Genomic DNA, 24,096 nt, shown 5'->3' with positions numbered 1-24,096 from the left:
AGGTCACATCTCTTTGGTTCAGGAGTGCTGGAGGACTCCAAATGCAATCCAGCCCTAGGGTAACCCTGTGGCACTGGTCTTGCCCACAACCCTTGGTCTTGCCCACAACCATAGAGACAGAGTCAAGGCACTGGGCAGCATGGTGGCTCCATGTCAGTGGCTGCTGTAGGTCACATGTCTATGGTTAAAGAGCACTGGAGGACTCTAAGTGCAAGACAGCCTAGGGTAACCCTGGATGGGGACAGCCTATATAGGTCACTCACGAGCATAGAGCTGAGCAGTTCTGACGCTAGAGTGGTGCTACAGTCTGACATTCTAGCCCTGTCTTTATGGCTATGGGTCAGGCTGGGGGGAACTGAGCTTCCAGCAAGGATCTCTGATTGGGGAGGGGGGATGATAGGAGGTGGGAGAATTCGGAGGGAAGGCGAAGAGTTGGAGGAACAATATGGGGAAGTTATGCAAATGAGCCAATGCACATTAATCAAATATGTAAATGAGAGCTGTGCTTATTTGCACAGATCCCATGATTTCTAGACCTGGTTGAGGTGAGGGAGGAACTCAGGGATTCGCTCCCAGGGAAAGGGGAGAGCTAAGGTTGCAGGCTGGCTCCAATGGGAGGTGCAAGGGGGAGGAGTCTATGGCAGCCCCGCCTTGAAGAAGGCAGGGGCAGGAGGGGCCTGGCAGCTGCCCACGCTCCCAGCCCCTCTTGGCCTTGCAGTGGTGTCACTGGGGGACTTGTGTATTCAGGGAAGGGGCGGCCTCACCTCCACACAGCCCAGCCTCCCACTCGCAGGCTGCTCCTGCTACTTATTCTGCCCTGACCGCGCTTTCTCCAGCTTCTTCCGCCGCTCCTCTGGGATCTCGTCTAGGCTGATGCCATGGTTACTTGCCCTGTGGGGGAAGGAATGAAGAATGAGTCCTGGCTCACAGCCCCCCCCTATTTTAACCATCAGCCCCCACTTACCCCCTAGAGCCAGGGAGAGAGCCCAAGGGTCCTGGCTTCCAGCCTCCCCTTGCCCTGCTTCTGACCAGGGGTCACTGGCTACCCCATTCCTCTCCCCTCTGGGGATGGCATCAGGGCCCAGGCATGGAGAGCAACAGGTCCCCACCCCGCCCCACTTTGCCCCTCCCATCCCCATCCAGAAATCTGTGGGCTCCAGGCCCCTGGGGCTCTTACCCTGGCTGCAGGTCAGGGGGTGTAGGGATGGGTTTGGTGAATCCCTCTCGTCCCACCAGCCAATACGTGTCTTCTACACCTTTGCCCTAGGAAAGAGAGTCTGTGAGCTGTTGGCTGGGAGCAAGAGGCGCTGACAGAACGGGGTGGGGGCCAAGGCTGGGGTAGTGGGGGCTGCAGGTCAGGAGCAAGGGGCACCAGTAGAGCTGGGGGTCAGGGCTGGGCTATCAGGGGCTGCAGGTGGGGAGTGAGCAGCACTGGCAGGGCTTGAGGGGAGGGTCTGCAAGTCTAGGGTTGCCAACTTTCCATTTGCAGAAAACCAAACCCCCTTGCTCCAGCTATTCCCTGAGGCCCTGCGCCTGCCCTGCCCCTTCTTCAAGGCCCCTCCCTTTATCACTCATTTTCCACCACCCTTGCTTACTTGTTCATTTTCACCAGGCTGGGGCAGAGGGCTGGGGTGAGGCTGAAGGGTTTGGGGTGGAGGAGGAAGCTCTGGGCTGGGGGTTAGGGCCAAAGGGTTCAGATTGTGGGAGGAGGGTTGAGGCTGAGGTTGGAGTGTGGGAGGGTTGCAGGCTCTGGAGTGGGACCAGGAATGAGGGATTCAGGGTGCAGGAGGAGGCTCCGGGGTGGGGCAGGAAGCTGGGGGGCAGGGGACTCTGGGCAGGCCTGAGAACTAGGGGTCTGAAAGGGTTTGCAGGCTCCATGGGGAGTTTGGAGTTGTGACGGCGCATTGGGGATTCCCCGTCTCCTGCCCTCCGAAATGGCACAAACAGACTGCACCAGCCGGTGGAATAGAGGAAGTTTATTGCCTCTCCAGGATACAGCACAGCACAGATGTAATCTGGTCACAGAGCTGGGCTAGGATGCCTCAGGCCCCCTTGAGATGGGGGAGACTGGGCCCCTAAACTCCAGCCCCTTCCCTAGGCTGTCTCCTCCATGCTCCCAGACACCAACTAAACTCACCCTCTTCCAGCCCTGCCCCCCAGCCAGGGCAGCATTCCACCTTCCTTTGTTCCTCTCCATGGGGGGTGTCTGGCCACTGGTTTGCATAGTGACTCATCCTGTTTTGCTGGGTCGTGGTACCCACGGCAGCCAGTGGGGGTTACCCCAGAGCCAGCAGCATAGAAACCAGCCAGGTACCCCCACTCCGTCACAGGAGTGTGGGAGGAAACTCAGGGCTTGGGCAGGAAGTTGGAGTGTGGGAGGGGGTGCAGGCTCCAGGAGGGAGTTTGTGGTACTGGAGGGGTATCCATCTCATGTAGCTCCCAGAAGGAACCAAATCTCCCTCTGGCTCCTACATGGAGGCACAGACAGGAAGCTCCACACTCCACCCCACCTTCAAGTTTTATCCCAACAGCTCCCATTGGCTGTAGTTCCCAGCCAATGGGCGCTACAGAGCCCCGTCCTGGCCTTCCCCTCACTTGGGAGCCAGAGGGACATGCCGGTCACTTCCCTGAAGCCGGGCAGGGAGCCTATCCTATGCTGCCGACCAGACTGAATCCCAACAGCGGATTGGGAGCGAGGGGCACCATTACCTTGAGCTCCGTCTTGCCCCGAACATCCAGTTTGTAGCCTTCCTTCAGTGAGTGCAGGATGGTGACTGTGCGGATGTTCACATGGATCCGGTAAGCTGCGGTGGGGAGACCAGGGGAGACAGAGGTAAGCACCCTGAATCCCCAAACACAACCCCTCTATGATGAAATGGGGAAGTTGTGGGGGAAAGGGTTGCAGGGGCTGCATACAGGGGGGCACTCAGCATCTCTGACTGTTACTGGTTTAACGAGAGGAGCGGAGAGGGAATTTGTTATGACAGAGACCAGCACAGAACTGGAGACCCCAGCGACTGGTGACCAGGTGACTGGGGGACACAGCCAGTTCCACCCAGTGGGAGGAAAATGGGCTGCAGAGATGACCTCAGTGACCTGCCCAGCTGGTTTCAGCCAGGGAGGAACAGAGGTCTGGGGAGAGGGGAGGTGGAGAAGAGACAGCCCAGGTGACCCTGGTTACCTGGGTAGAAGACAATGGGCAGGGGAGGGGCTGCTGGAGGGGGATATTGGAGGCTCTGCTGGAAGAAGGGGGCTTCAGAACTGGACAGTGAGGGAGCAGGCAGAGCCCTCCTGGCCGCAGGGGAGGCTCAGATGTGCTGGTCTGAGCGGGGCCAGGCCTACAGGCCTGAGTTCCTTTGCTATGTTCAAAGCTCAATAAACCCTCCTGTTTTGTGCTGGCTGAGTCGCTCTGGTCTGGAGAACACAGCGGCACTCGTCCGTCCCGGAGGGGCCCACGGCAGAGGAAGGCGTGCTCGGGGCTCAGAGGGCAGTTCCAGGAGGTGGCGGGGTGGATGACCGGGAGGGAGTGGATTCCCCGAGAAGGGGCTGTTGCACTGGAGGGGGTTCCACTCGGGAACTGTACAGGCCAAGTGTGGGCATGACCTGTGAGACCATGACATCCCTATCCCATGCCTCTTGCACAAGAATGGTTCCATGCCATGAGATTCTCTCCTTCCCACCCAGTGCTGCACTGACAAAGGGTGACAATGACACGGGAGACTCACGCAGGCCAGTGGACTCCATGCGGGATGCGGTGTTGACAGTGTCCCCGAAGAGGCAGTACCGGGGCATGGTGAGCCCCACGACACCGGCCACACAGGGCCCTGAGGGGAGAAAGGCCGGGAGAGGGAGATTTACAAGGGGAACAAATGGATGGACAGATGGACAGGGCATGCAGACACAGCAGTGGTGCCTGTGTTTGCCAAAAGCCCCATTGCTCTGATGAGGGGCAGAGTTAACTCCCAACCCCACTGTGCTGGGGGGAACACAGCAAGCCTCATTTGAACAAGTGGGTTTGTGAGGGGACAACTCTGCAGCCCTGATTCCCACTCCCCCACGTTCAGGTAAACCATGGGAAAGTACCAGGATCCCACTGCTGACACCAAAACCTCTCCGGGGTGGGTGGGGAGGAGTCAGGGGAGATGAAGGACCCCATGATGCTATCACTCCAGATGGGGACATGGCCTGGGCATGGGATCAAAGGAATAAGGAGCATGACCATCATGAAGGGGCAGACACACACAGCAGGGCTGTGTCTACATTGGCACCCTTTTCCGTAAAAGGGATGCTAATGAGACACTTCGGAATTGCAAATTCCGCAGGGGATTTAAATATCCCCCGCGGCATTTGCATGAACATGGCTGCCGCTTTTTTCCGGCTCGGGGTTTTGCCGGAGAAAAGCGCCAGTCTAGATGGGATCTTGCGGAAAATAAGCCCTTTTCCGGAAGATCCCTTATTCCTACTTTCAAGCTCGGGGTTTTGCCGGAGAAAAGCGCCAGTCTAGATGGGATCTTGTGGAAAATAAGCCCTTTTCTGGAAGATCCCTTATTCCCTTTCAAGTAGGAATAAGGGATCTTCCGGAAAAGGGCTTATTTTCCGCAAGATCCCATCTAGACTGGCGCTTTTCTCCGGCAAAACCCCGAGCCGGAAAAAAGCGGCAGCCATGTTCATGCAAATGCCGCGGGGGATATTTAAATCCCCCGCGGAATTTGCAATTCCGACTGGTCTCATTAGCATCCCTTTTACGGAAAAGGGTGCCAATGTAGACACAGCCCAGGAGTATGGCCATAAGGCAGGGGCCTGGTCCCAAGGCTGTGAGCAGAGGCTCATGGAGGGGGTGCAGCTACAGTACAGGGGATAAAGGCACACATGGTTATGGAGAAGGGGAGTGGCCATGGCTCAGGGGTGGAGGTACATGGAGGGGGTGTGGCTATCATGCAGGAGCAAAGGACAGAGTGGAGTGGCTATGGAGGAGGGGTGTGTGCAAAATTCCGGGGCAGAGGCGTAGCCATGGCATTGTGGCCCCGCCTCCAGCACCAGGGCTCCCCCACACCATACCAGAGTGCAGGCCAATGCGGATGCGGACGGGCACGTCGGGCATGTGGCGCATGCGGAAGGAGCCGACAGCGCTCAGGATGTCCAGCGACATGTTGGCAATTTCACCCGCATGCCGGTTCCCGTTGCGCTTCGGTAGCCCCGAGGCCACCATGTAGGCATCCCCGATGGTCTCCACCTGCCAGGAGAGGAGTCAGAATGGGGAGACAGTTCCCACCCTGTGGGGAACTCCACACCTACCCCCAAAAACCCCTGGAGCACCTGAACTCCCCAGTCCTGCCCCCAAATCCCTGCTCCCCACCACCCAGTGCTGGGTTCCCCCCAACCCTGCCAGAAATTTTCACTTTCACCTACCTGTACCACCCATGCTGGGGCCTCCAATCCCCCCACCCTGTGCCACCAACCACTGCCCTGATTCTGGGAGTCCCCAATCCCTGTTCCCCCCTTTAATCCCAGTTCCATGGCTGGACTCTGGATCCCTGCCCCCAACCTCCACCTCCCTCTGGTAGGGCCACTCCCTGATCCTTCCCTCCCCATGTCAGGGCCCCTGCCCCCCCAGACACTGCCCCCCATCTCAGGGCCCCTCAATCTCCTGTGTCAGGCTCTGCCGCCCAAGCTGGGACCCTTCCCCCCAACATGCTGGAACCGAGGTAGCACCTTGTAGACGTCGTGGGAGCCGATGATGGCGTCGAAGAGGGTGTACAGGTCATTGAGCAGGTCAACCACCTCAATGGGCTCGCTCATGGCCGAGATGGTTGTGAAGCCCACGATGTCACTGAAGTAGAGCGTCACCTCTTCAAAGTACTCGGGCTCCACCGGTGTCCCCATCTTCAGTGCCTCCGCCACTGACCTGGGCCACAGGGGGCATCAGTGGGGCTGGGACCAACCTGCTAGCCCCCTGCCCCAACCAGCAGCCGTGCCACGTGGTTTCTCTGGGGCCTGCCCCAAGTCTGTCCTTTATGGCGCCCAAGACACCTCCCACCTGGATGGACGGCTCCAGGCTCCCGAACTGCCCCACTGTCCAACTCCCCTCCCTTCCCCAGCTGGGACTCACGGAGGCAACATCTGGGTGAGCAATTTGTCCGTCTTTTGCTTCTCAATTTCCAGCTCCTCCGTCCGCTCCCGGATCAGGTCCTCCAGGTTGCTGGAGTATTGCTCCAACATGCGCAGCATGGAGTCGATAATGTTGGTTTTCCGGCCCTTGTTGATGTTCTTGAACTGCCAGGTGGTGAAGGGAGGGGGTATGAGAGGTGACTCTGCCTGGCTCCGGCACGCCATCACTGCTGGCCCCAGCATCCCCATTGTCCATTGGCTCTAGCATCTCTGCTCTCCATTGGAAGTGGCTCTAGTAATCCGGCTCCCTATCGCCACCAGCTCCAGCATCCCTGTGCCCCATTGGCACTGACTCTGGCATACCCGCTCCTTATCAGCTCTCACTCAGACACCTCTGCACCTTATGGGCACTGGCTCCAGCATCCCTGCTCCCCCCCCAAAAAAATACCTGCTTTGGCTCCTTCACTCTGTATTGCAACCAGCTCCAGTGCTCCACTGCCCAATATCTCTGCTCCCCATTGCCGCTGGCTCCAGCATACCCACTCCCTATCAACTGCCTCCAACATCTCTGCCCCATTGCCCATAGGCTTCATCATCCCTGCCACCCACCAGCCCTAACATCCCTGCTCCTCATGGGCACTGGCTGCAACATCCCCACTTCCTACCAGCTCTGGCACCCCGTGGCCAATTGTAACCCGTTCTAGCACCCTAACTCCTTATTGGCTCAAGTGTCTAGGTTCTTCCCCCCAGCTCTGCTCCTGGTCAGCAGGGCCAGGGCCAGCACCCTCCTGTCTGCCCTCAACCTACTGGGTTGACTCCAGCACCCCTTGTCGCCCAACCCTATGGCACCATGCTGACTCCGGCACCCCTGGCTACCTGGTCAAAGATCTGGTCGATGGTCGGCCGCCGCTCTGGCTGCTCGCCCCAACACTGCTTCATGAGCTGAATGCACTCCATCGGGGCCTGGTCCACCGAGACCGACGGCCGGCACAGCGGGGGCGGCTTCTCCACCTTCCGGATGATCTCTGCCCACAAGAGGAGACCCACAGTCACCCCAGGCACCTACTCACCCTGTCCCACCCCCAAGTACTTCTCCACTGGAACTCGGGGAGAGCCCAAGACTGGGCTGGCAGGGGCTACAGGTCAGGAGTAAGGTGCACCAGCAGGGTTGGAGGGAGCCCAGGGCTGGGCTGGCAGGGGCTGTGGGTTGGGAGTGTGTGGCACTGGCAGGACTGATGGGTTGGGAGAGGGGAGCAGAAGGAGATGGGGGCGTAGTCCCTCCCTGCCACGTACCATTGGCCGGCATGTCCAGCATGCAGTAGGGGGTGCTGCGGCAGATCACCTCCTGCATGATGATAGAGATGCTGTAGACGTCTCCGCGGAAGGTTCCCTTGCGCTCCAGTGTCGGGTCCCGGAGCAGCTCCGGCGCCGTCCAGAATCGCTCTGGGGCCAAGAAGAAGAGACAGCTCAGTCACCTCTAGCCCTTCCCTTCCCCACATCACAATCCCTCCAACCTATCCCCACACAGGACCCAGATGCTCCCTCCCAAGCCCAGACACTCCACCCAGGGCACAGCATCACCTTCGGGCTTGAGCGGTTCATGTGGGATCTTCTGGGCCTCCAGCAGCTCGTTGTAGCCATGGTCCGTCACTTTCAGCACAAAGCGCCCATCTACCACACAGTTTCGTGACTTCAGCCGCCCGTGCACCACCTCCCGGTGATGGAGATATTTCATCCCCTGGGGAGGGAGAACCGAGAGCCAGAGGAGTGAGAACTGCTTCCTCTGCAGGTTGGTCCCCGGTGCCATCAGCAGCACTGAGATCCACTCTGTGCAAAGCCCCTGATTGGCCACATGGGCGATCCAGTGGATCCCTCTGACTGACCCATGATCGAGCGGTTTTTGTGTTCTTAGTGAACCCCCAGGCAGCAGTGGCTGGCAGGTCCAGCGGATCCATCCGCAGAATCAACTGATCGACTCAGTGGGTTTCTGGTCTGATCACCTTATTGAACCTGAAGGTCCAACTGGATCCCCCAACCTGATTGGTCCAATCAATCCATTTGCCCCAGTCTTATGGTCTATCCACTTGATCCCCTGTCCAGTTTTACTGCACTGGGCTGTGCAGGGGATCCCTACCAGCACCTCCCTGACCCAAGAGATCCTTCTGTCACCTCTAGATCTACCAACTGGCTTCCCTGGCTCTTGAGTGTGTGTAGCCAGCAGATCCCATGGACCCCCTCATCAGCTGCAAGAACAATCCCTATGGTCAGGCCAAAAGCTCTAGTGCCATTTGATTTTCTGCCCAGTGTGTTGTACCAGTGGATAATGGATCAACCCTGTGTCGATCCAAGAGATTCCTCCCCTCTGTTCTGACTGGCCATGGGGATCCTTGCCCAGTCTCTGTGTTGTACCAGTAGATCTCCAGTCAGAAGAGCAGCCCACTGGCTCTGTCTGATCCCATCACTGAGTAGACCTCTCTGGCCAATGGCCCAGTGGATCCCCTGGAACCCACCAATGGGAGTGGATCCACTCCAGCCTCCAGGCCCCTGGAGTAAATAAATCCCTTTCTTCTTCTGAGTGGATTCTCCTGAATCTCCCAGCAGATCCCCTCTAGCAAGTGCTCTAAGCATCAGGATCCCTTCCTGAGACCTCTCCTGGGATCCCCACAGATCCCCTCTGCTCAGCCCTCTGCCTGACAGGACCCAGCCTGAAGCAGCAGCAGACTCTCTTCAAGGGGATTTCCCTGAAAATAAATCCCCCTCCAACTGGAAACCCAGCTCAGACTGCAGGATGTGGCCAGTGGGAAGACAATGGGCTGTGGAGAGAAGTCTCCAAGGACCTGCCCAGCTGGCTCCGGCAGAGGGAGGGGGGGATGGGCAGGGGGGCAGTGGAGAGGAGAGGAGAGGAGAGGAGAGGAGAGGAGAGGAGAGGAGAGGAGAGGAGAGGAGAGAGGGACCCAGGTGACACTGGTAACCCAGACACAAGACAAAGGAGGAGAGAGGAGCTTCTGCAAAGGGATATTGGAGGCTCCAATATAAGGAGGGTTTTTTTGGGGCAGGGAAAGGGGGACTGGGCAGGGGGAGCAGGCAGAGCCCACCTGGCTGCAGGGGAGACTCCGACATGCTGGGCTGTGGGGGGCCAAGCCTGCAGGTCTGAGGTTTTTTCTGTGTTCAATGCTCAATAAACCCTCTGGTTTTACGCTGGCTGAGAGTCGCACCGGACTGGAGAACAGGGCTGCTCTGTGCCTTCCGAGGGTGGAGGCGCCCAGATTCCAGAGTGAGTGGACTCACTGAGGGGTCCCACGCAGCAGGGGCAGGCGTGGTGGGGGCTCAGAAAGGCACGGTCCCAGGAGGGGCTCCCCTAGAGAACAGCCCCTGAGAAGGGGCTGTTGTACAGGACTGGACCCCTGAGAAGGGGCTGTCGCACAGAAGGGGGTTCCCCCCGGGACCACATGGCCATGACATCCCCTCCCCGTACCCTTGGAGCAGCAGATCCTAGCCAGCAGCTGGATTCCCTGGCCTACTCCACCAGATCTGAGAGTGGATCTCTCAGCAGATCTGTCATCTGAACCGGATCCCCTCTGGGTGGTGATCCCTGAAATCGGATACCTTCCCCCACACACGTACACACCTCCTTGCCGATGTCCCATGACCTTCAATTCCCTTGCCAGCAGACTCCCAGGATCCTCCCCCACCAGGTCCAGTTCCTCACCCCAAGCCTCTTAAGGCAGGCTCCCTGCCTTCTCACTCCCCGCCGTACCTTGATGAGGTCGAGGAGCAGGGAGGACTTGAACATCCAGTCGAGTTTCATGTCCTCGTTGCGGATGAGGTCCTCCAGGCTGCCACGGGAGCAGTGCTCCGACACGATGGCGAACACCCCGCAGTCATAGAAGAAGCCCAGGAAGAGATTCACGTTTTCATGCCGCAGATCCCGGAGCTGGGACAGAGAAGAGGGAAACCCCATAGCCAGGCAAGGTCATGAACAGGGAATATGCCCTCCCCCAGGGTAGCAGCAGCACCCGGTGGCTGGCCCTGCAGGGGACTGCACAGGGTGCGTCCCAGCCCTGGAGCAGCAGCGGCACTCAGTGGCCAGGCAGGGGAGTGCTTCCTGTCTCAGCGTAGCCATGACACTCATTCACCTGCTGTCATTCACACTCACCTTGCAGAAGGTGGTTTTGGTGGCCGGTTTGATGTCTGTGTGCTTGTCTCCGGGGAACTTCTTGAGCCAAACCCAGTCACCCTAGAGAAGGAGATGGAAAAGCACCCCCGTAACCCCAGAGCCAGGCGAGTGGAGGAAACCTGAAGCCAGCTGAAGTGGGGAAGGGACTGGAACCAGCCAGGTTTGTTAAACCAACAGCAGTGTCAGAAGCCAGACACCCCATCCTGTCTCATGGTGTCCAGCTGGCCCCAGCAGGGGCATCCATGCAAAGGGCAGGGAAAACAGGCCTTCCAATGGTGGGGAGATGACAGCAGAGATGCTGCAAGTATGGGGTGGAGGGACGGGGGCTGCCTCCTACGATTACAGCCCTGGGACCTTTGGCTGTCTGTTCCTCTCTGCTCCAGACATTCCCTGCTCTAGCCCCTAGAAACCACTCCCATCCCAGAGCCAGGAGTTCCGGCTCCCAGCCCTCTACTTTAACCACCAGCCCTCACTTCCCTCTCAGAGCTGGGGAGAAAAGCCAGGAGTCCTGGCTCCCAGCCCCTCCACAACCCACTCTAATCAACAGCCCTCTCCCCCTCCCCCACCTTACCAGAGCTTGGAAGAGAATCCAGGAGTTCTGGCTCCCATCCCCACCCCCTGCTCTAACCCTCCTGCCCCCATTGCTTCTCAGACCTTGGGAAAGAACCGAAGAGTCCTGGCTCCAACATACTGCACCTGGCACAAGAGGTCCCAGACTGGCATTCCCTGTAAGCTGTGCACTTGTGCTTCCACTCAAAAGAGATTCCAGTGCTGCCCAGATGGTTAACAGAGCCCACAGGTAGGTTTTTTCTATGGGTAGTGCACATTCACACATGTCTCTGTGACCTTACAAAAATTTATTCTGCACATGGACAGAAAAGCTCCACACATGGGTGAAAAAGATTGGAGGGGACATTGGCCCAGATCTCATCAGGGTCCACATAGCTCCCAACACAATGAGGCCCAGATCTCAGCCAGAATTGGTGCAGTGCCTGGCATGGTGGAGCCTAGAAAGCCAATGGTAAGACCAACTCCCACCTCCCCATGGCACCCCCTACAGCACACCGGACGCATCGCTGGGAGAAATTCTCATGTCTCACTCTATCTATTGTATATTTTAGACAGAGTGAGTCTGTCTGTTTGTGTGCCTGTTTGTTCAAGAACTCCTCCTAAACGTTAAGAACTAGGACCACCAGATTCAATACGGAGTGTCTTCTTATCATAACTTAAAGCAAGGTCAGGGTTTGGTTGTGCCAGGAAAACGGGATGTGCCTGGATGTGCCTGCAATGGGATTGCTTAGTTCTCATAAAACCAAAGAGAAAAGAGACAGAATCACCAGGCAAATGAAGGGAGCTGGCTGGAGGTGCACCCCTCCCCCCATCTAGGACTGCCCCAGTCCTGAGCCTCTCACCCCCAGGTGCCTTTTAGGGAGGGCAAGGCTGGGGAGGCTGACGCTTCCTCCCCCCAATTCATACAAACACTGCTGGCTGATCCCCCTCATCAGGGAGCCAATGGAAAGTGCACAATTTGCTGCATTCCTCACTCTGGCTGGGGCGCACAGGGGGCAGAGGAACCTGGACCTGCCCCTGCCAGGGAACATGCCCCCTTCCCTCAGCTGCACCTGCAGGAGCTGCAGCAGCCTTGGAGAGATGCTTCTCACCTGGTCCCAAGCTGCTGCAGTGACAGAGGGCTGGGGTAGTCCTCCTTCCCCATGGCAGCCTGCATCCTGAACCCCTCACCCCCAGCCCCAGCCCAGAGCAATGATTTAAATAAAGCAAAACAAAAATTAGTTGCGTTAAGGACCCAGGTCAATCTTCTAATTAAAAAATAAAATCAAAATACCCACCCCCACGCAAAGGGAGACTTCCCCCCCTCTGCAGGGGCAGGTGGATTCGGTGGGCGGACAACATGGTCTGGCCACCTCATGGCTGCAATGCCCATTAGGGGGATTGAAACCAGGCCCAGCGGTGGCATGCCTGATTTCAGCAGGAAGGGAGGGGGCAGATCTGAGGTTTGGGGGGCGGCTAGCGGGTGCCATAGCCGCTGCTTTCCCTCCTGTCCTTGCGAAAGGAGTGAAATCTGGAGGCAAGGGAGGAATGAAAGAAGCCGATGGGGGAGGACACGGGAGCCCAAAGGCAGCACCTGGCAGCCTTTGGCCGCTTACCTGCACAGCTGCCACTAGACCTTGGTTGTTAAACAAAAGGAGGAGGAAAGGGACGTGGCTGTTGCATTTTTGCTTCTCATCTCCCTAGGGATGGCAGGAAGCAGCTGTCAATCACACAAGGTGGTGGCAAGAGGAGGGCAGGAGGATGCGGTGGGGGTCTCCCCGAATGCCGGCAGCAGGGGGGAAGGGGTTGGATGAGGAGGAGCAAGGGAGGGTCACCTTCGTCCAGGCGGAGGAGGGGAGGTCTGCAATGAGCAGGCGGCAATCGGATTGGCATGCCAGTAGGACACTGGGAGGTGGTGGAGATGCGGGGGAAGGATGGCAGCTGGAGGAATGGAGGTGGGGAGTAGAGTTGTCCCAAGGCTGGTTGCGTGGCCCTGGGGCTGAGGTCAGGATCCAAGGGAGGCATGGAGGGAGCAAAGCCCAGGCAGATACTTACTCATGGATATTTACCCAGGAAGGGGTATATACCTGGCAGAGGCTGCCATGGGCAATGCCCAGGAATTTTACCCAGCAGGGGGACCAGATGACAATGCTCAGGGGATATTTACTCAGTCAGGGCAATTCCCAGGGAGTACTGACCCAGTTGGGACAATGCCCAGGGGGGGATTTATCCAGCAGGGGGCAGTGCCCAAGATATTTATACAGGAGAGGTATGTATCCAGCAGGGGGCAGTGCCTGGGGTATTTATACACAAAAGGCCATTTGCCCAGCAGGGGGCAGTGCCTGGGGTATTGACCTGGCAGGGTTGGGGGCCCTGGGGCCCTGCCCTTTGACCCAAGAGCCACCTGCCCGCCCCAGCGCAGAGGGAGGGGCGCTGGGGCGCCAGGAGAAGGTTACCTGGGCTACAGCCACATTGGTGTTGTCGGGAGCAGCTGCCAGGCTCTTGAAGCTCCTCATGTCGGAGACGCTCTTCCCTGCCAGGCTGGTGTGGCTGTCGTCCACCTTCTGCCGGGGCGAGGGGGTAGCGTGTCAGCCCAGCGTGGGGAGGAGGGGGCCTCTAAGCGCCTCTGACCCGCCTGCAACTGCTGAACCCAGTTCCCGGGGTCCAGTCCTGCTGCCCACTGATCCCCCATTGGCCTCTCATACCCCCGACCTCACGGATGTGACCCCTGACCCCAAGGGCATGACCGCGTCTCTGACCCCTGACTTCTAGTGTGTGGCTCTCGACCCCTAAGAACATGACCCCTGACCTCCAGGCTGTGATTCCCCCCCTAGGTTGTGATTGCTGACCCCAAGGGGCATGACTTCCATGACTCCGCTGGGTGTGTCTGATCCCTGACCTCTTGGTTGTGACCCCCCCACTTGACATCTCTGACCTCACAAGGGGTGGGGATTGGGGAATCTCTCCCTCTGACCCACGGATCGCCACCACCAAACACCCCTCACCCAGTCACCATGGCCATCCCCCCTCTGGCCTGATCTGTGACCCTGCTTGTCAGCAGCCTTCTGCTTTGCCCCACCATCCTGACCCCCAACCCCTTCTTATGACCCACCTCCCCAGTTCCACCCCACACATCGACCTGGAGAGCCTCTGCCCCTTGGCCCCAGTGCAGTTCCTATCCTTTCCCCTTCCCACTGCCTCTTACTTTCTTGCTGCTCTGGGTGTTAATGAAGGTCAAGTCCTCCATAGTCAGGATGATCTTGTCAGGGCCCTTCATGAGCTGGGCATGTAGGATCCGGCGCCTGCAAGGCGCAGAAACACAGAGACATGGGGGGGACCCCAAAGTAATGGGAGGGCCACTGTGCTGCCCCCCTAACTGCTAGGAAAGGCCCTCAGGAGCCCGTCTTGGGAAATGGGGAGAAAAACATCCCACATTGAGCACTGGGGTGTGGCAACACCAGACAAGACACCATTAATCCACAGCAGGAAGGGCCAGGATCCAACATGGCTGACAATGACACCATTCACTCACAGCAGGAAGTTGCCCACTAGGGCCCTTCTGGACAAGCTGCTCCCTGCTGGCACCAGGGCTGTTGCATGGGGGTTCCTTAGCACTCACCTGACATAGAAAGCAAGAGCTGTTCCCCCCAGGATCAAGCTGAAAGCCAAGATGAACAGGAGCAGGATGAAGCTGGGTTCCACCCCTGGAGGAGGAGGAAGATTGGGGGCAGGGAGGTTAACAGTGGAAGGGAGGGAATGCCTCCAGCTCCTCCAGCCCCACTCAGGATCGGCCCTCCCTCTCCCCCCTGAAAACCACACAGGAATACCTCAGTTTCCCCTCTACCCCACGATCCCTTACAAAGGGGTTCCCATGTCCCAACCCCCTTCCTCTCCCCCTCCAATACCTTCAAGGGACTCTCTTGTCTCCCCCATGGAACTGGGCAAATCCATGGCCACCTGAAGAATTCACGGCTGGCGCAGAGCCATGAATCGCCTGCTTCAAAAACACAGGCGCCAGCCAAAGGAAACTCTCCAGGAGTAGGATCAGTATGGAGTCTATGTCACACAAGGGAGGGGGCTTTGTGTCCAGACCATAAAGATCAACTCAAAGAAAAATAGCCAGTCCATTGTGTTCTTAGTGCCAATAAAATCCTTCACTACAAGCAGGAATGGGACAGAGACAGACCATTTGATGCATGAGTAGAAATGGAAAGGCAGGTGTACATGGGGATGGGCGGAGGGACCAACTGATGGTACATAGGTGGATGGGCATCCATATGGAGGGAAGGACGGATGAACAAATTAACAGGTGTGTGTGGGGGAGAGGGGATGGATGGATGGATGGATGGATGGATGGACAAGTGGGTGTGCGTTGTCACAGGTGAATGTTTAGGTTGATGGGTGTATATGAGGTCAGATGGATGGATGGACAAGTGGATGAGTATGTATGGGAATGAATGGAAGGAGAGACAAGTTGATGGTTGTGCATGGGGATGGATGTGAGGACTGATGGCTGGACAGATAGATGGACAGATAGATGGACCCAATGCCTACAAGGAGGAACAAGCAGGGAGGCTGGTGGACGAATGGCGAGTACTCACCCCCAGAACAGATGGTAGTTGGCACAAACCAGCACCCCGAGTCGGTGCTGGGGCTGGAGCTGTGGGGCCAGTGGATGGCATGGCCCACGAAGCGCAGCCCCTCGGGCCCTGTGGCCACACTGTAGGTGGGCCAAAGCCGGTTCCCCTTGCCATCAGTGTCCAGGATGACGTAGCTCACCACAGGGTCACCGTTCTGGTCAGCTGCCAGCCGCTGGCAGAAGCCTTCCAGCTGGAAGTCCTGGGTGTGCTCAGCAATGCTGGAGCCCATCACCCAGCGGCCAGCCTGTCGCGTGCGCTCCACCGCCTTGGCCAGGTAGTAGATGGAGTTGTAGATGGTGCCAAAGAGTGGGTGCACCTGAGGGCAGAGGGGGAGCAGGGCAGGGGTTGGATTTTGGCACACGTCTTCTAGCTGGCCTCCAGTGTTGTATCCTTATTGGCTGTGGCTGGATGCCAGCTGACCCCACCGTGGCCAATGCGACTCCTTTCTGCATCCCCATTGGTGACATCAATACATCAGCTGACTCATTGGCCACCACTTTATTTCTTTCTTCTCATTGGTTGCAACTGGGCACTTCCATCCCTCCTCCCCATTGGCGATGGCTTGGCACTTCCATCCCACCTACCCATTGGCGATGGCTTGGCACCTCTATCCCACCTACCCATTGGCGATGGCTCAGCACCTCCATGCCACCTACCCATTGGCGATGGCTTGGCACCTCCATCCCACCTACTCATTGGCGATGGCTCAGCACCTCCATGCCACCTACCCATTGGCCACAGGCAGGCACCTCCATCTCCCCTCCCCATTGACCACAGTTTTACCACCTGGTTCCCCATTGGTCGTAGTCCCCACCCCTTCATCTCTCTGCCCCTGCCAGGGTCAAGACCAGGGTCCTGCAGCTGGAGCCGACCTGTGCAGGGTCCAGGTGAGCCGGCAGCTCATGTGCCTGCTGGGCATCATGGAAAGCCTCGCGGAAGCTCTGCTCAGGGGCGTCGATGGTGACTGTGAGCACAGCATCATAGGCCAACCGCAGCTTGGTGTTGTTGCCTAGCACGGGGTAGGCCGTCCGGCGGTAGGGCAGGCTGTAGCTCAGCGCATCGTAGGGGATGAAGACAAAGGTGCCATCTGTCATGCGCAGGTCCTCTGCCTTCTCCAGCAGGAGGCGCTGCTCCTCCCCACCCAGAAGCACCGAGTGCATGCACATCACCACCACTGTGCGTGGGGAGGGGGCAGTCAGGGAATGCGGGAGGGGAGGAAGACACCAGAAGGATGAAAAACACCCAGAGGTGAGAGCAATGGGTCAAGCCAGTAGTCTCTGGCCTCTCACGATTTGAGAAGGGGCTTCCCCTTTCCACCAGGACATCAGGATCCATCCCTCCCCCACCTGTCTATCCCTTCATCCATCCATGCACCCTCACAAACACCTCTCCCTCTGTCCATTCCTCCACCCCCCCCACGCACACCTCTGTCCACCACACCTATCCCTCTGTCTCCCACTGCACTGCCTTATTTATCCTCCCGTCCTTACACACACAGCCCTATGTCTAGCCATCTCCCATCCCCCATGTACCTATCAATCCACCCCACACACACAACTCCCTATCTCTCCCTCCATCTGTCCATCCATCCCCTCCACACACTCTGTCCACACCACCAAACCTCCATTCATCCACCACCCTCACACACCGCTGTATCTGGCCATCCATCTCCACACACCCGTCTGTATATACATCTACCCCCATTCCCCTCTGTCCCTCCATCTGTCTTTCCATCTACCCACACACACCTTCATCCTCCCCTCATCCCTGTCTGTTCATCCGCCCCTTCCACACCTCTACCTATCCTTCCTTCCTCCACAGGCCTCTATCTACTCCACAACTCTGTCTATTCCTCCATCTGTTCTCCCACACATCTCTCTTATCTGTCCATTCATCTATTCCCACATCTACAGACTCCCATCCATCCATCTACCCTACCACACACCTTTCTGTGTATACATCCACCTGTCCCTCCACCCCCATACACCTCTATCGATCCATCTCCACACATCCCTCCCTTCCTCCTTCCATCCCCCGTCCCACTGCCCCATCTAGCCATCTGTCCTTACACATACAGGCCTTTGTCTCTCCATCCCCACGCATATCTCTCCGTCTGTTCATCTATCACCCACTTCTGCCTTACCTAGGGTGACCAATTTCATAGGGACAGTTCCAATATTGGAGTTTTTTCTTATAGTTTTTTCTTTGGTTTTCTATTACCCCCAAAACCTGTCCCAGTTTTTTTGCATTTGATACCCTGGTTATCCACACACCCCTCTAACCACCACCATCCCACATACACACACACCTCCCTATACCTCCCTCCATGCCCCCACCCCCCAACATCTCTCTGTCCATCTACACACACACACACACACACACCCCTTTCTCTCTCCATCCAGGCACCCACCCCATGTAAATTCACACATCTCTAGGCCAGCAGGGCCCAAGAGGACTGGCCAGAGCCCAGAGGGCCTCCCAGAGCCCTGCCACTGTCAAACCCACAGCTGCCAGTTCTGCTAGCAAGTCCCCTCAGTGCTGAAAGCCCTCCAGCAAGGAAGCATTCTTCCCTCTTGGAGGGCTGATTCCACCCCCCAGGAAATGTTGCCCCCAGAGTTCCTGTCTGAATTTGTGCAGCGTCCATTCCCAGCCATTCATGACCCAGCAGTCCTGGATTCCAGCCCCTCACTCTATCCACTCCCCTCCCAGGGCTGAGGAGACAATCCAGGAGCCCTGGATCCCAACCCCCTACTCTAACCACCAGCCTCCACTCCCCTCCCAGCACCAGGGAGAGAACCCAGGAGTCCTGGCACCTAAACCTTCCTGCTCTAACCCACCAGCTGCCACTCCCTCCCAGAGCCATGGAGAGAACCCAGGACTCCTGTCCCCCTGCCATGAAAGTACCTCTGACGTTATCGGCCCTCTGCACCTGTCGCAGGACATTGCGAGCCCCGTCGTCACCAGCCTCCATGGTGGTCACCACACTGACGGGCAAGCCAAAGTCACGCAGCGAGTGGGCCAGGCCTTCCCCTGCCTCCACCCACAGGTCCTGCTGGGAGGTGACCACGGCCACGTGGGCCCAGCGGAAAAATTTGAGGACAGCGTAGAGCACGGCTGAGGCCTGCGGGAGAGGCCGGGCGAAGGTGTTCCACCGCTCCACCTCATCATCCCTATTCAGGCACGCCCAGGAGAAGACTGGCTTGTTCCAGGCCTGGCCCAATGGCCCAGCCATCCCACACGCGACCGGGTTGAGTGGCCCCACGAAGCCGGAGGCATAGCGTTCGGCGTTGACCAGAGCCACCAGCGCCTGGCTGGTCTGGCACTCCTCGTTCAGCAGCACATAGTCAAACCAGTAGCCCTGGTTCACCTCCGGGTCCTTGTTGATCCGCCCCACAGCCAACTGGGCAGCTGCTTCGGGCAACGCCCGGGCAAAGATGGGGTCACAGCTCCAGGGGCCCATGACCCCCACTTTGAAAGTGGCTGGGTGGACCCAAGCAGGCCAGCATAACAGCAGGAGCCAGAGTAGGAGAGTCTGGCGCCGCCGCCGCCCCCACCTGGGGTGGTTGGAGAGGCGTAGAAGGAACCTGTGGAAGCCAAACCAAGCAGGAGACATAGTGCAAGGGTGCTGGGCACAATGGGGCAGGAGGGGGGGGGGGGGCAGCACCAGGCTATTTAGTCCCTTGGGGCCCAGAGCCCAAAGCCTTTGGCAGAAAGGGGTCTGTTCATCACAGCCAACATCATGGAGGGGAGGTTGCTGCTACCACAGCTGTAGGGAAACGGTGCGTCTGGAAGAGAGAGGAGACGTGTCAGAAAGGGATGTGGAGAGAGAAGGGCTTAGAGCCAGGACTCCTGGGTTCTCTTTCTGGCTCTGGGAGGGAAATGGGGGCTGGTGGGTTAAAGCTGGGGGTGCTGGGAGCCAGGACTCCTGGATTCTAACCCCAGAGCTGGGAGGGGACTGAGGTGTATTGTACTGTCTGGTTACTAGACAGCAGCCATTTTACATCCAAGGGCTCCCCTACTCTTGCCAGTAGCAACCAGCCTATTGCCAGTTCTGGTCATTTTGTGGCTTGTAATGGCTGATAGAGGCCATCTTGATGTGGGCCAGCATGCCAACCAAAGCTGCCTTGGTTGGCTTGCTGCCATGCCATCTTGGGCCTGCCATGCCAACCAAAGCTGCTGCATTGCTAACCCCGGTGGTCATATTGTTCTCAATGGTGGCCATATTTGCTGACATGCCAGCTGAATTATCACTAAGGGCAGCCATATTGCCAACCATGGTAGTCATATTGTTAACCATGGTGGCCATATTGCAAACACACCAATCATATTTTCACTAGCAGCAGCCCTAGCCTTAACTTTGGCAGACATATTACCAAGGTACTGTGCTTAAATTACACAATTTAGTGCTTTAATGAGTGGGTCCTTACTTCTGCAGGTTTGTTTCAGCATCAAAAAGCATTATAAGAGGCAGATGGCTGTTGACAATCACCAGGAAATCATGTTACATCATTTGTAGCCATCACCACCCCCAAGCATGATGACCATACTGTCACTGTGTCAGCAATATGGTCGTTAATAGTAGCCATATTGCGAATCATGGCAGCCATATTGCAAGCAACAGCAGCCATCTTGTGCACAGTGGCCACATTGTTAACAAGAGCAGTCATATTGCGAACAGCACCCTTATTGTTAACAACAGTGGCAATATTGTCAACAGCTATATTGTGAACAGTAGACATATTGTGAATAATGGCAGCCATGTTACCAAGTGCAGCAACCATATGCGTGAACAACACCGGCTCTGTCACCAAGATGCTAGCAATATGGCTATGATGTTAACAATGCAACCATCTTTTCCAGTGCATGGGTCCGACAGTCCAGACCTGCCCACCAGGGCCTTCAAAGAGGTGTCCTTTGTCTTGATAGCAAATCGACCCCTCCATGCAGGAACAGTTGTCCTCCCACTCCACACACGGGGCCTTGCATGGCTCGTTTCCATGGCAGGACGAGGTGGAGGGTCATGGTGGGTGAAGACAGCTGTCCTGGCCTAAATCCACCCAATCTCATCAGCCTCGCTGGAATTAGCCAAATCACAACTCCACGTGCCGCCCAGCGCCTCCATAAACCTGCTCCCTCCCCTCCCCCTTCAATCCTAATCTCATAGATGAACTAAACTGGGATTAACTCTTTGGCCCCAAATGCCTGGTTGCATTAGGTGTGAAGCAGCCCAGTGGTCCTGGCAGCCACGTGTTGGCTCATCTCCAGCGGCCCAAGCCTGCATGTCGCCTGTCCCACGTGGATGGGCCTGGAAGTGAAGGAGGCGACCATAGGGAGGGCAGGGTAGAACGGAGGGATTGATGGGTAGTTGGGAAGGTCAGTGCAGACTTTGGTCCTTGGTCAGGTAAGGGGTTCTGTGGGGGCAGGGAATGGGGTAGGGACTAAACAGGGGTGTTCTCTTCAAGTCCAAATCTGAGCTTAAAAGAGACCACCTTGTTATCTAGACTGACTTCCTGCATTGCACTAACTACTGCACCCAACCACCAACATTTGACTGTGGTACCACTGACATAAGGGACTCAACTGGCTGAGAACAGGCGGAACCAAGGTGCCCCCCGTGCCTAAGGCCTTGCCATGGAAGGAAACCAACTACATGAGACATGCCCAGATGAGCTGCACAGTCAAGCTGCACCTATGGCACAGAGGAAGGCATAACCCGATACCTCCAATGTTCCCACCCCACTGACCTGGGGGGATGGGGGGATTATTTCCTGGCCCAAATCCGAGGCAAGTCCAAGGCAAGCTTCCCTAATGTAGATGTGCTATCTTGATTTAGAGCCCCAGGAGGAATTTGTTTAGGCAAACAGTTGGGGACAGGATTCTTCAAACCTGCTCAACACATCAGCCACCCTGCCCTATGTCCCATCTCAGCTGTGTCCAAGCTCTTCCCTCAGAAGAGGGAAACACGTTTATACACACACAGACAATGCCAGGAGACACCAGAGTGACAACCCTTCCTGACCCTTGCAGATGATAGGCTAAAGCCCTGAAGCATGAACACTACAAACATGAAACCTAATCCAGGGGAGGAAAAAAAAAAACCAAGACTGGTGAGCCCTGCCCCTAATCATCGTGAGCAGCCCCACTCAGACATTTCTCCAGCTCTTTTACAACACAAAGTATGCGTTCAGGCCCCATGACAATTTGTGGGTGGGTGTGGCTACGTCTAGACTGCAGGCTCCTTTCAGAATAAGCTTTTCTGGAAGAGATCTTCCAAAAAAACTTCTTCCAAAAGAGAGCATCCACACTGCCAAAGCGCATCGAAAAAGCGATCTGCTTTTTCAAAAGATAGCGTCCACACTGAATGGATGCTCTCACATTTAAGCACCAGGGCACCTGTGCTTTTTCATCTTTCCTTTTCTTTCAAAAGAACTCATTCTTCCCTGTCCACAAACACCTTTTGCCAAAAGAGCTCTTTTGGAAAAAGGCTTCTTCCTCATAGAAAGAGGTTTTCCAATTTTGGAAAAACTCCTCTGTTCTTTCAATTTTCTTTCGAAAGACCGCGATTGCAGTGTGGACATAAGTGAAGTTTTTTCTGAAAAATGGCCATTTTTCCAAAAAAAAACTCTGTAGTGTTGACATAGCTTGTACCAGGCCCTCCTGTCTCCAGTGGGTAGGAACCTTCTGCTCTACAGCCTCCATCGATTCTTGTCCTGTTTATCTCTGTTCAGCTTGGTACCAACACTGCCAACTCCCCTAGCCAATGGATTTAGGAACAGCTATGACACTTATCCCTTGCTGGCTGCGTCTCAGACCAAAAAGGCAAGCTCTAGTAGTCTCCTCTGGTGGGACTGGCTCTCTAGTCTCCTGGGCTTCCTCACAGCCCATCTTTCTGCACCTGGGCCAGTTTGGAGGCAGCTTTCTTCACTACAGAGGACCAGAGCCAAACTCAAGTTTCCAGCAGTGCCTGGTCTGACTGAAAACACCACATCTGGGGGATTCCTGGAGAGCATCTGCTTTTCCCATTGGCAGCTCATAGACACCCAGCAATTGGCAATATCTTCAGGTCTTTCACCCCCGTCACCTGGTCGTTCGTTTCCTGCTGGCAAGCCCTTAGCACCACAGCCACACAACTGGTCTTCACCAGCCTCACCGCAACTCTTGGTTCTCTGTGCATCCCCCATGGCATTGCTCTGGCTTCATGCCTGCTGACGCATTCTGGGAGAATTGCTTGAATTTTCCCAGCATGTGTTGCTCACTGTGGGCTGCCTGCTAGCGGATGCATTCTGGGAGAATTAATTGCCTGGCTTTCCCACTTGTTGGAGAATTTTAACACAAGGGCTTCACACCAGCTGAAGCATTCTGGGGCTATGTCTACACGGCACAGTTATTTCAGAATAAGCTATTCCGGAATAGTTATTCCGAAGTAGCTTACAGATAGTCCCCGACTTACAAATGAGTTACATACCAAACACTTGGTCGTAACTCGATCTGTTCGTAAGTCAGACTCCATTCATTTAAATGTGACTGCGCTGTTCGTAAGTGCAGATCGCGCATTCGTAACTCGGGGACCGGCTGTAATGCGCTTAATGGGAGGTTGGTCGTAAGTACGAACAGTCTTAAGTCAATGCGTTCGTAACTCGGGGACCACCTGTATTTCAAAATAGCAAGTCTACACAGCAGGGAAGCCTCAAAATGAGTCCTAGGAAAGCTTCCCTAATGTAGATGTGTTATCTTGATTTAGAGCCCCAGGAGTAATAACTTAGAATGGTTCTCGTATTTCAAAATAGCAGAAGTGGCACATCTACACACGCCTTATTTCGAAATAGCTATTTTGAAACAGGCGTTATTCCTCATAGAATGAGGTTTGCAGAAGTCAGAATAAGCCATCCATTATTTCAAAATTATTTCAAAATAACAGAATTGCTGTGTAGGCACTCGCATAGTTATTTCGGAATAATGACCATTATTCTGAAATAACTTTTCTGTGTAGACACACCTGGGAGAACAGCTTGAATGTCCCCATCATGTCTTGCTCAATATAGGCTTCATGCTGACTGATGCATTCTGGGAGAACTGCCTGGATTTCCCAGCTTAGCAGGGCTGGAGGCAGAAGACCCTTGCTCAGGTGAGGATAGAACAAGTCAGACACACACAGCTGTGTTTGTCATAACCAGGCATGACTGAGAGGGTGTCTTCACTGGACCTTGTGAATGGGAGGGGTAAAACCCTTTTCTGAGCGTTCTAGCCATTCAGATAACTAAAGTCTTTTCACGGTGGTTAACTCTTGAGACCTAACCCTAACTGTCTTGCCTGTACAGGTTAAAGCCATTGACAGAGAGTGCTAGGGAATCCCAGGAATGCTAGGGAAGTGAGTTGGCAGGAGACCAGGAAAGCCAATGGAAACAGAGCATGGGGTTTTTGAATTAGAAGCAGTGACCTTCCTGTTCTTGTGTGACCAGAAGAGAACTAGGAGACTAAGCCAGAGAGCAAGGCATGGAGTATGCAGTGAAATCCATGCCTAGGGAAGGACTAAATCTTGAAACCATAGCTATGTGAGTAGAACAGTGAGACTATGTCTACACTAGCGGCTTCTTGCACCAGAAATATGCAAATGAGGCTAAA

At 56.1% G+C, this 24,096-nt stretch overlaps 1 protein-coding gene across 3 annotated transcripts in view; it reads right to left on the bottom strand.

Annotated features, from left to right (window-relative positions):
- The window catches only part of GUCY2D (guanylate cyclase 2D, retinal), a 52,809-nt gene that overhangs the window by 5,442 nt on the left and 23,271 nt on the right, over positions 1–24,096 (bottom strand). Inside the window, exons 2-20 of one of the 3 annotated variants that reach the window (XM_075908183.1) lie at positions 18,379–19,259; positions 16,347–16,648; positions 15,436–15,790; positions 14,454–14,538; positions 14,040–14,136; positions 13,291–13,398; positions 12,451–12,534; positions 10,265–10,345; positions 9,866–10,042; positions 7,690–7,846; positions 7,402–7,551; positions 6,985–7,133; positions 6,110–6,273; positions 5,713–5,905; positions 5,059–5,233; positions 3,726–3,824; positions 2,710–2,804; positions 1,178–1,263; positions 765–891 (exon numbers count right to left, since the gene is read on the bottom strand). In XM_075908183.1, the coding sequence (XP_075764298.1) occupies positions 804–891; positions 1,178–1,263; positions 2,710–2,804; positions 3,726–3,824; positions 5,059–5,233; positions 5,713–5,905; positions 6,110–6,273; positions 6,985–7,133; positions 7,402–7,551; positions 7,690–7,846; positions 9,866–10,042; positions 10,265–10,345; positions 12,451–12,534; positions 13,291–13,398; positions 14,040–14,136; positions 14,454–14,538; positions 15,436–15,790; positions 16,347–16,648; positions 18,379–19,087 (3,354 nt within the window). In that variant the 5' untranslated portion in view covers positions 19,088–19,259 and the 3' untranslated portion in view covers positions 765–803. Of the gene's footprint in view, positions 1–764; positions 892–1,177; positions 1,264–2,709; positions 2,805–3,725; positions 3,825–5,058; positions 5,234–5,712; positions 5,906–6,109; positions 6,274–6,984; positions 7,134–7,401; positions 7,552–7,689; positions 7,847–9,865; positions 10,043–10,264; positions 10,346–12,450; positions 12,535–13,290; positions 13,399–14,039; positions 14,137–14,453; positions 14,539–15,435; positions 15,791–16,346; positions 16,649–18,378; positions 21,882–24,096 lie in introns of those variants that run through there. The other 2 variants (XM_075908184.1, XM_075908185.1) reach the window with 2 other exon arrangements.

The sequence above is a fragment of the Pelodiscus sinensis genome, chromosome 24, assembly GCF_049634645.1.
Source record: "Pelodiscus sinensis isolate JC-2024 chromosome 24, ASM4963464v1, whole genome shotgun sequence".
NCBI classification, from domain to species: Eukaryota; Metazoa; Chordata; order Testudines; family Trionychidae; genus Pelodiscus; species Pelodiscus sinensis.
This window is presented reverse-complemented; position numbering and strand designations above follow the sequence as displayed.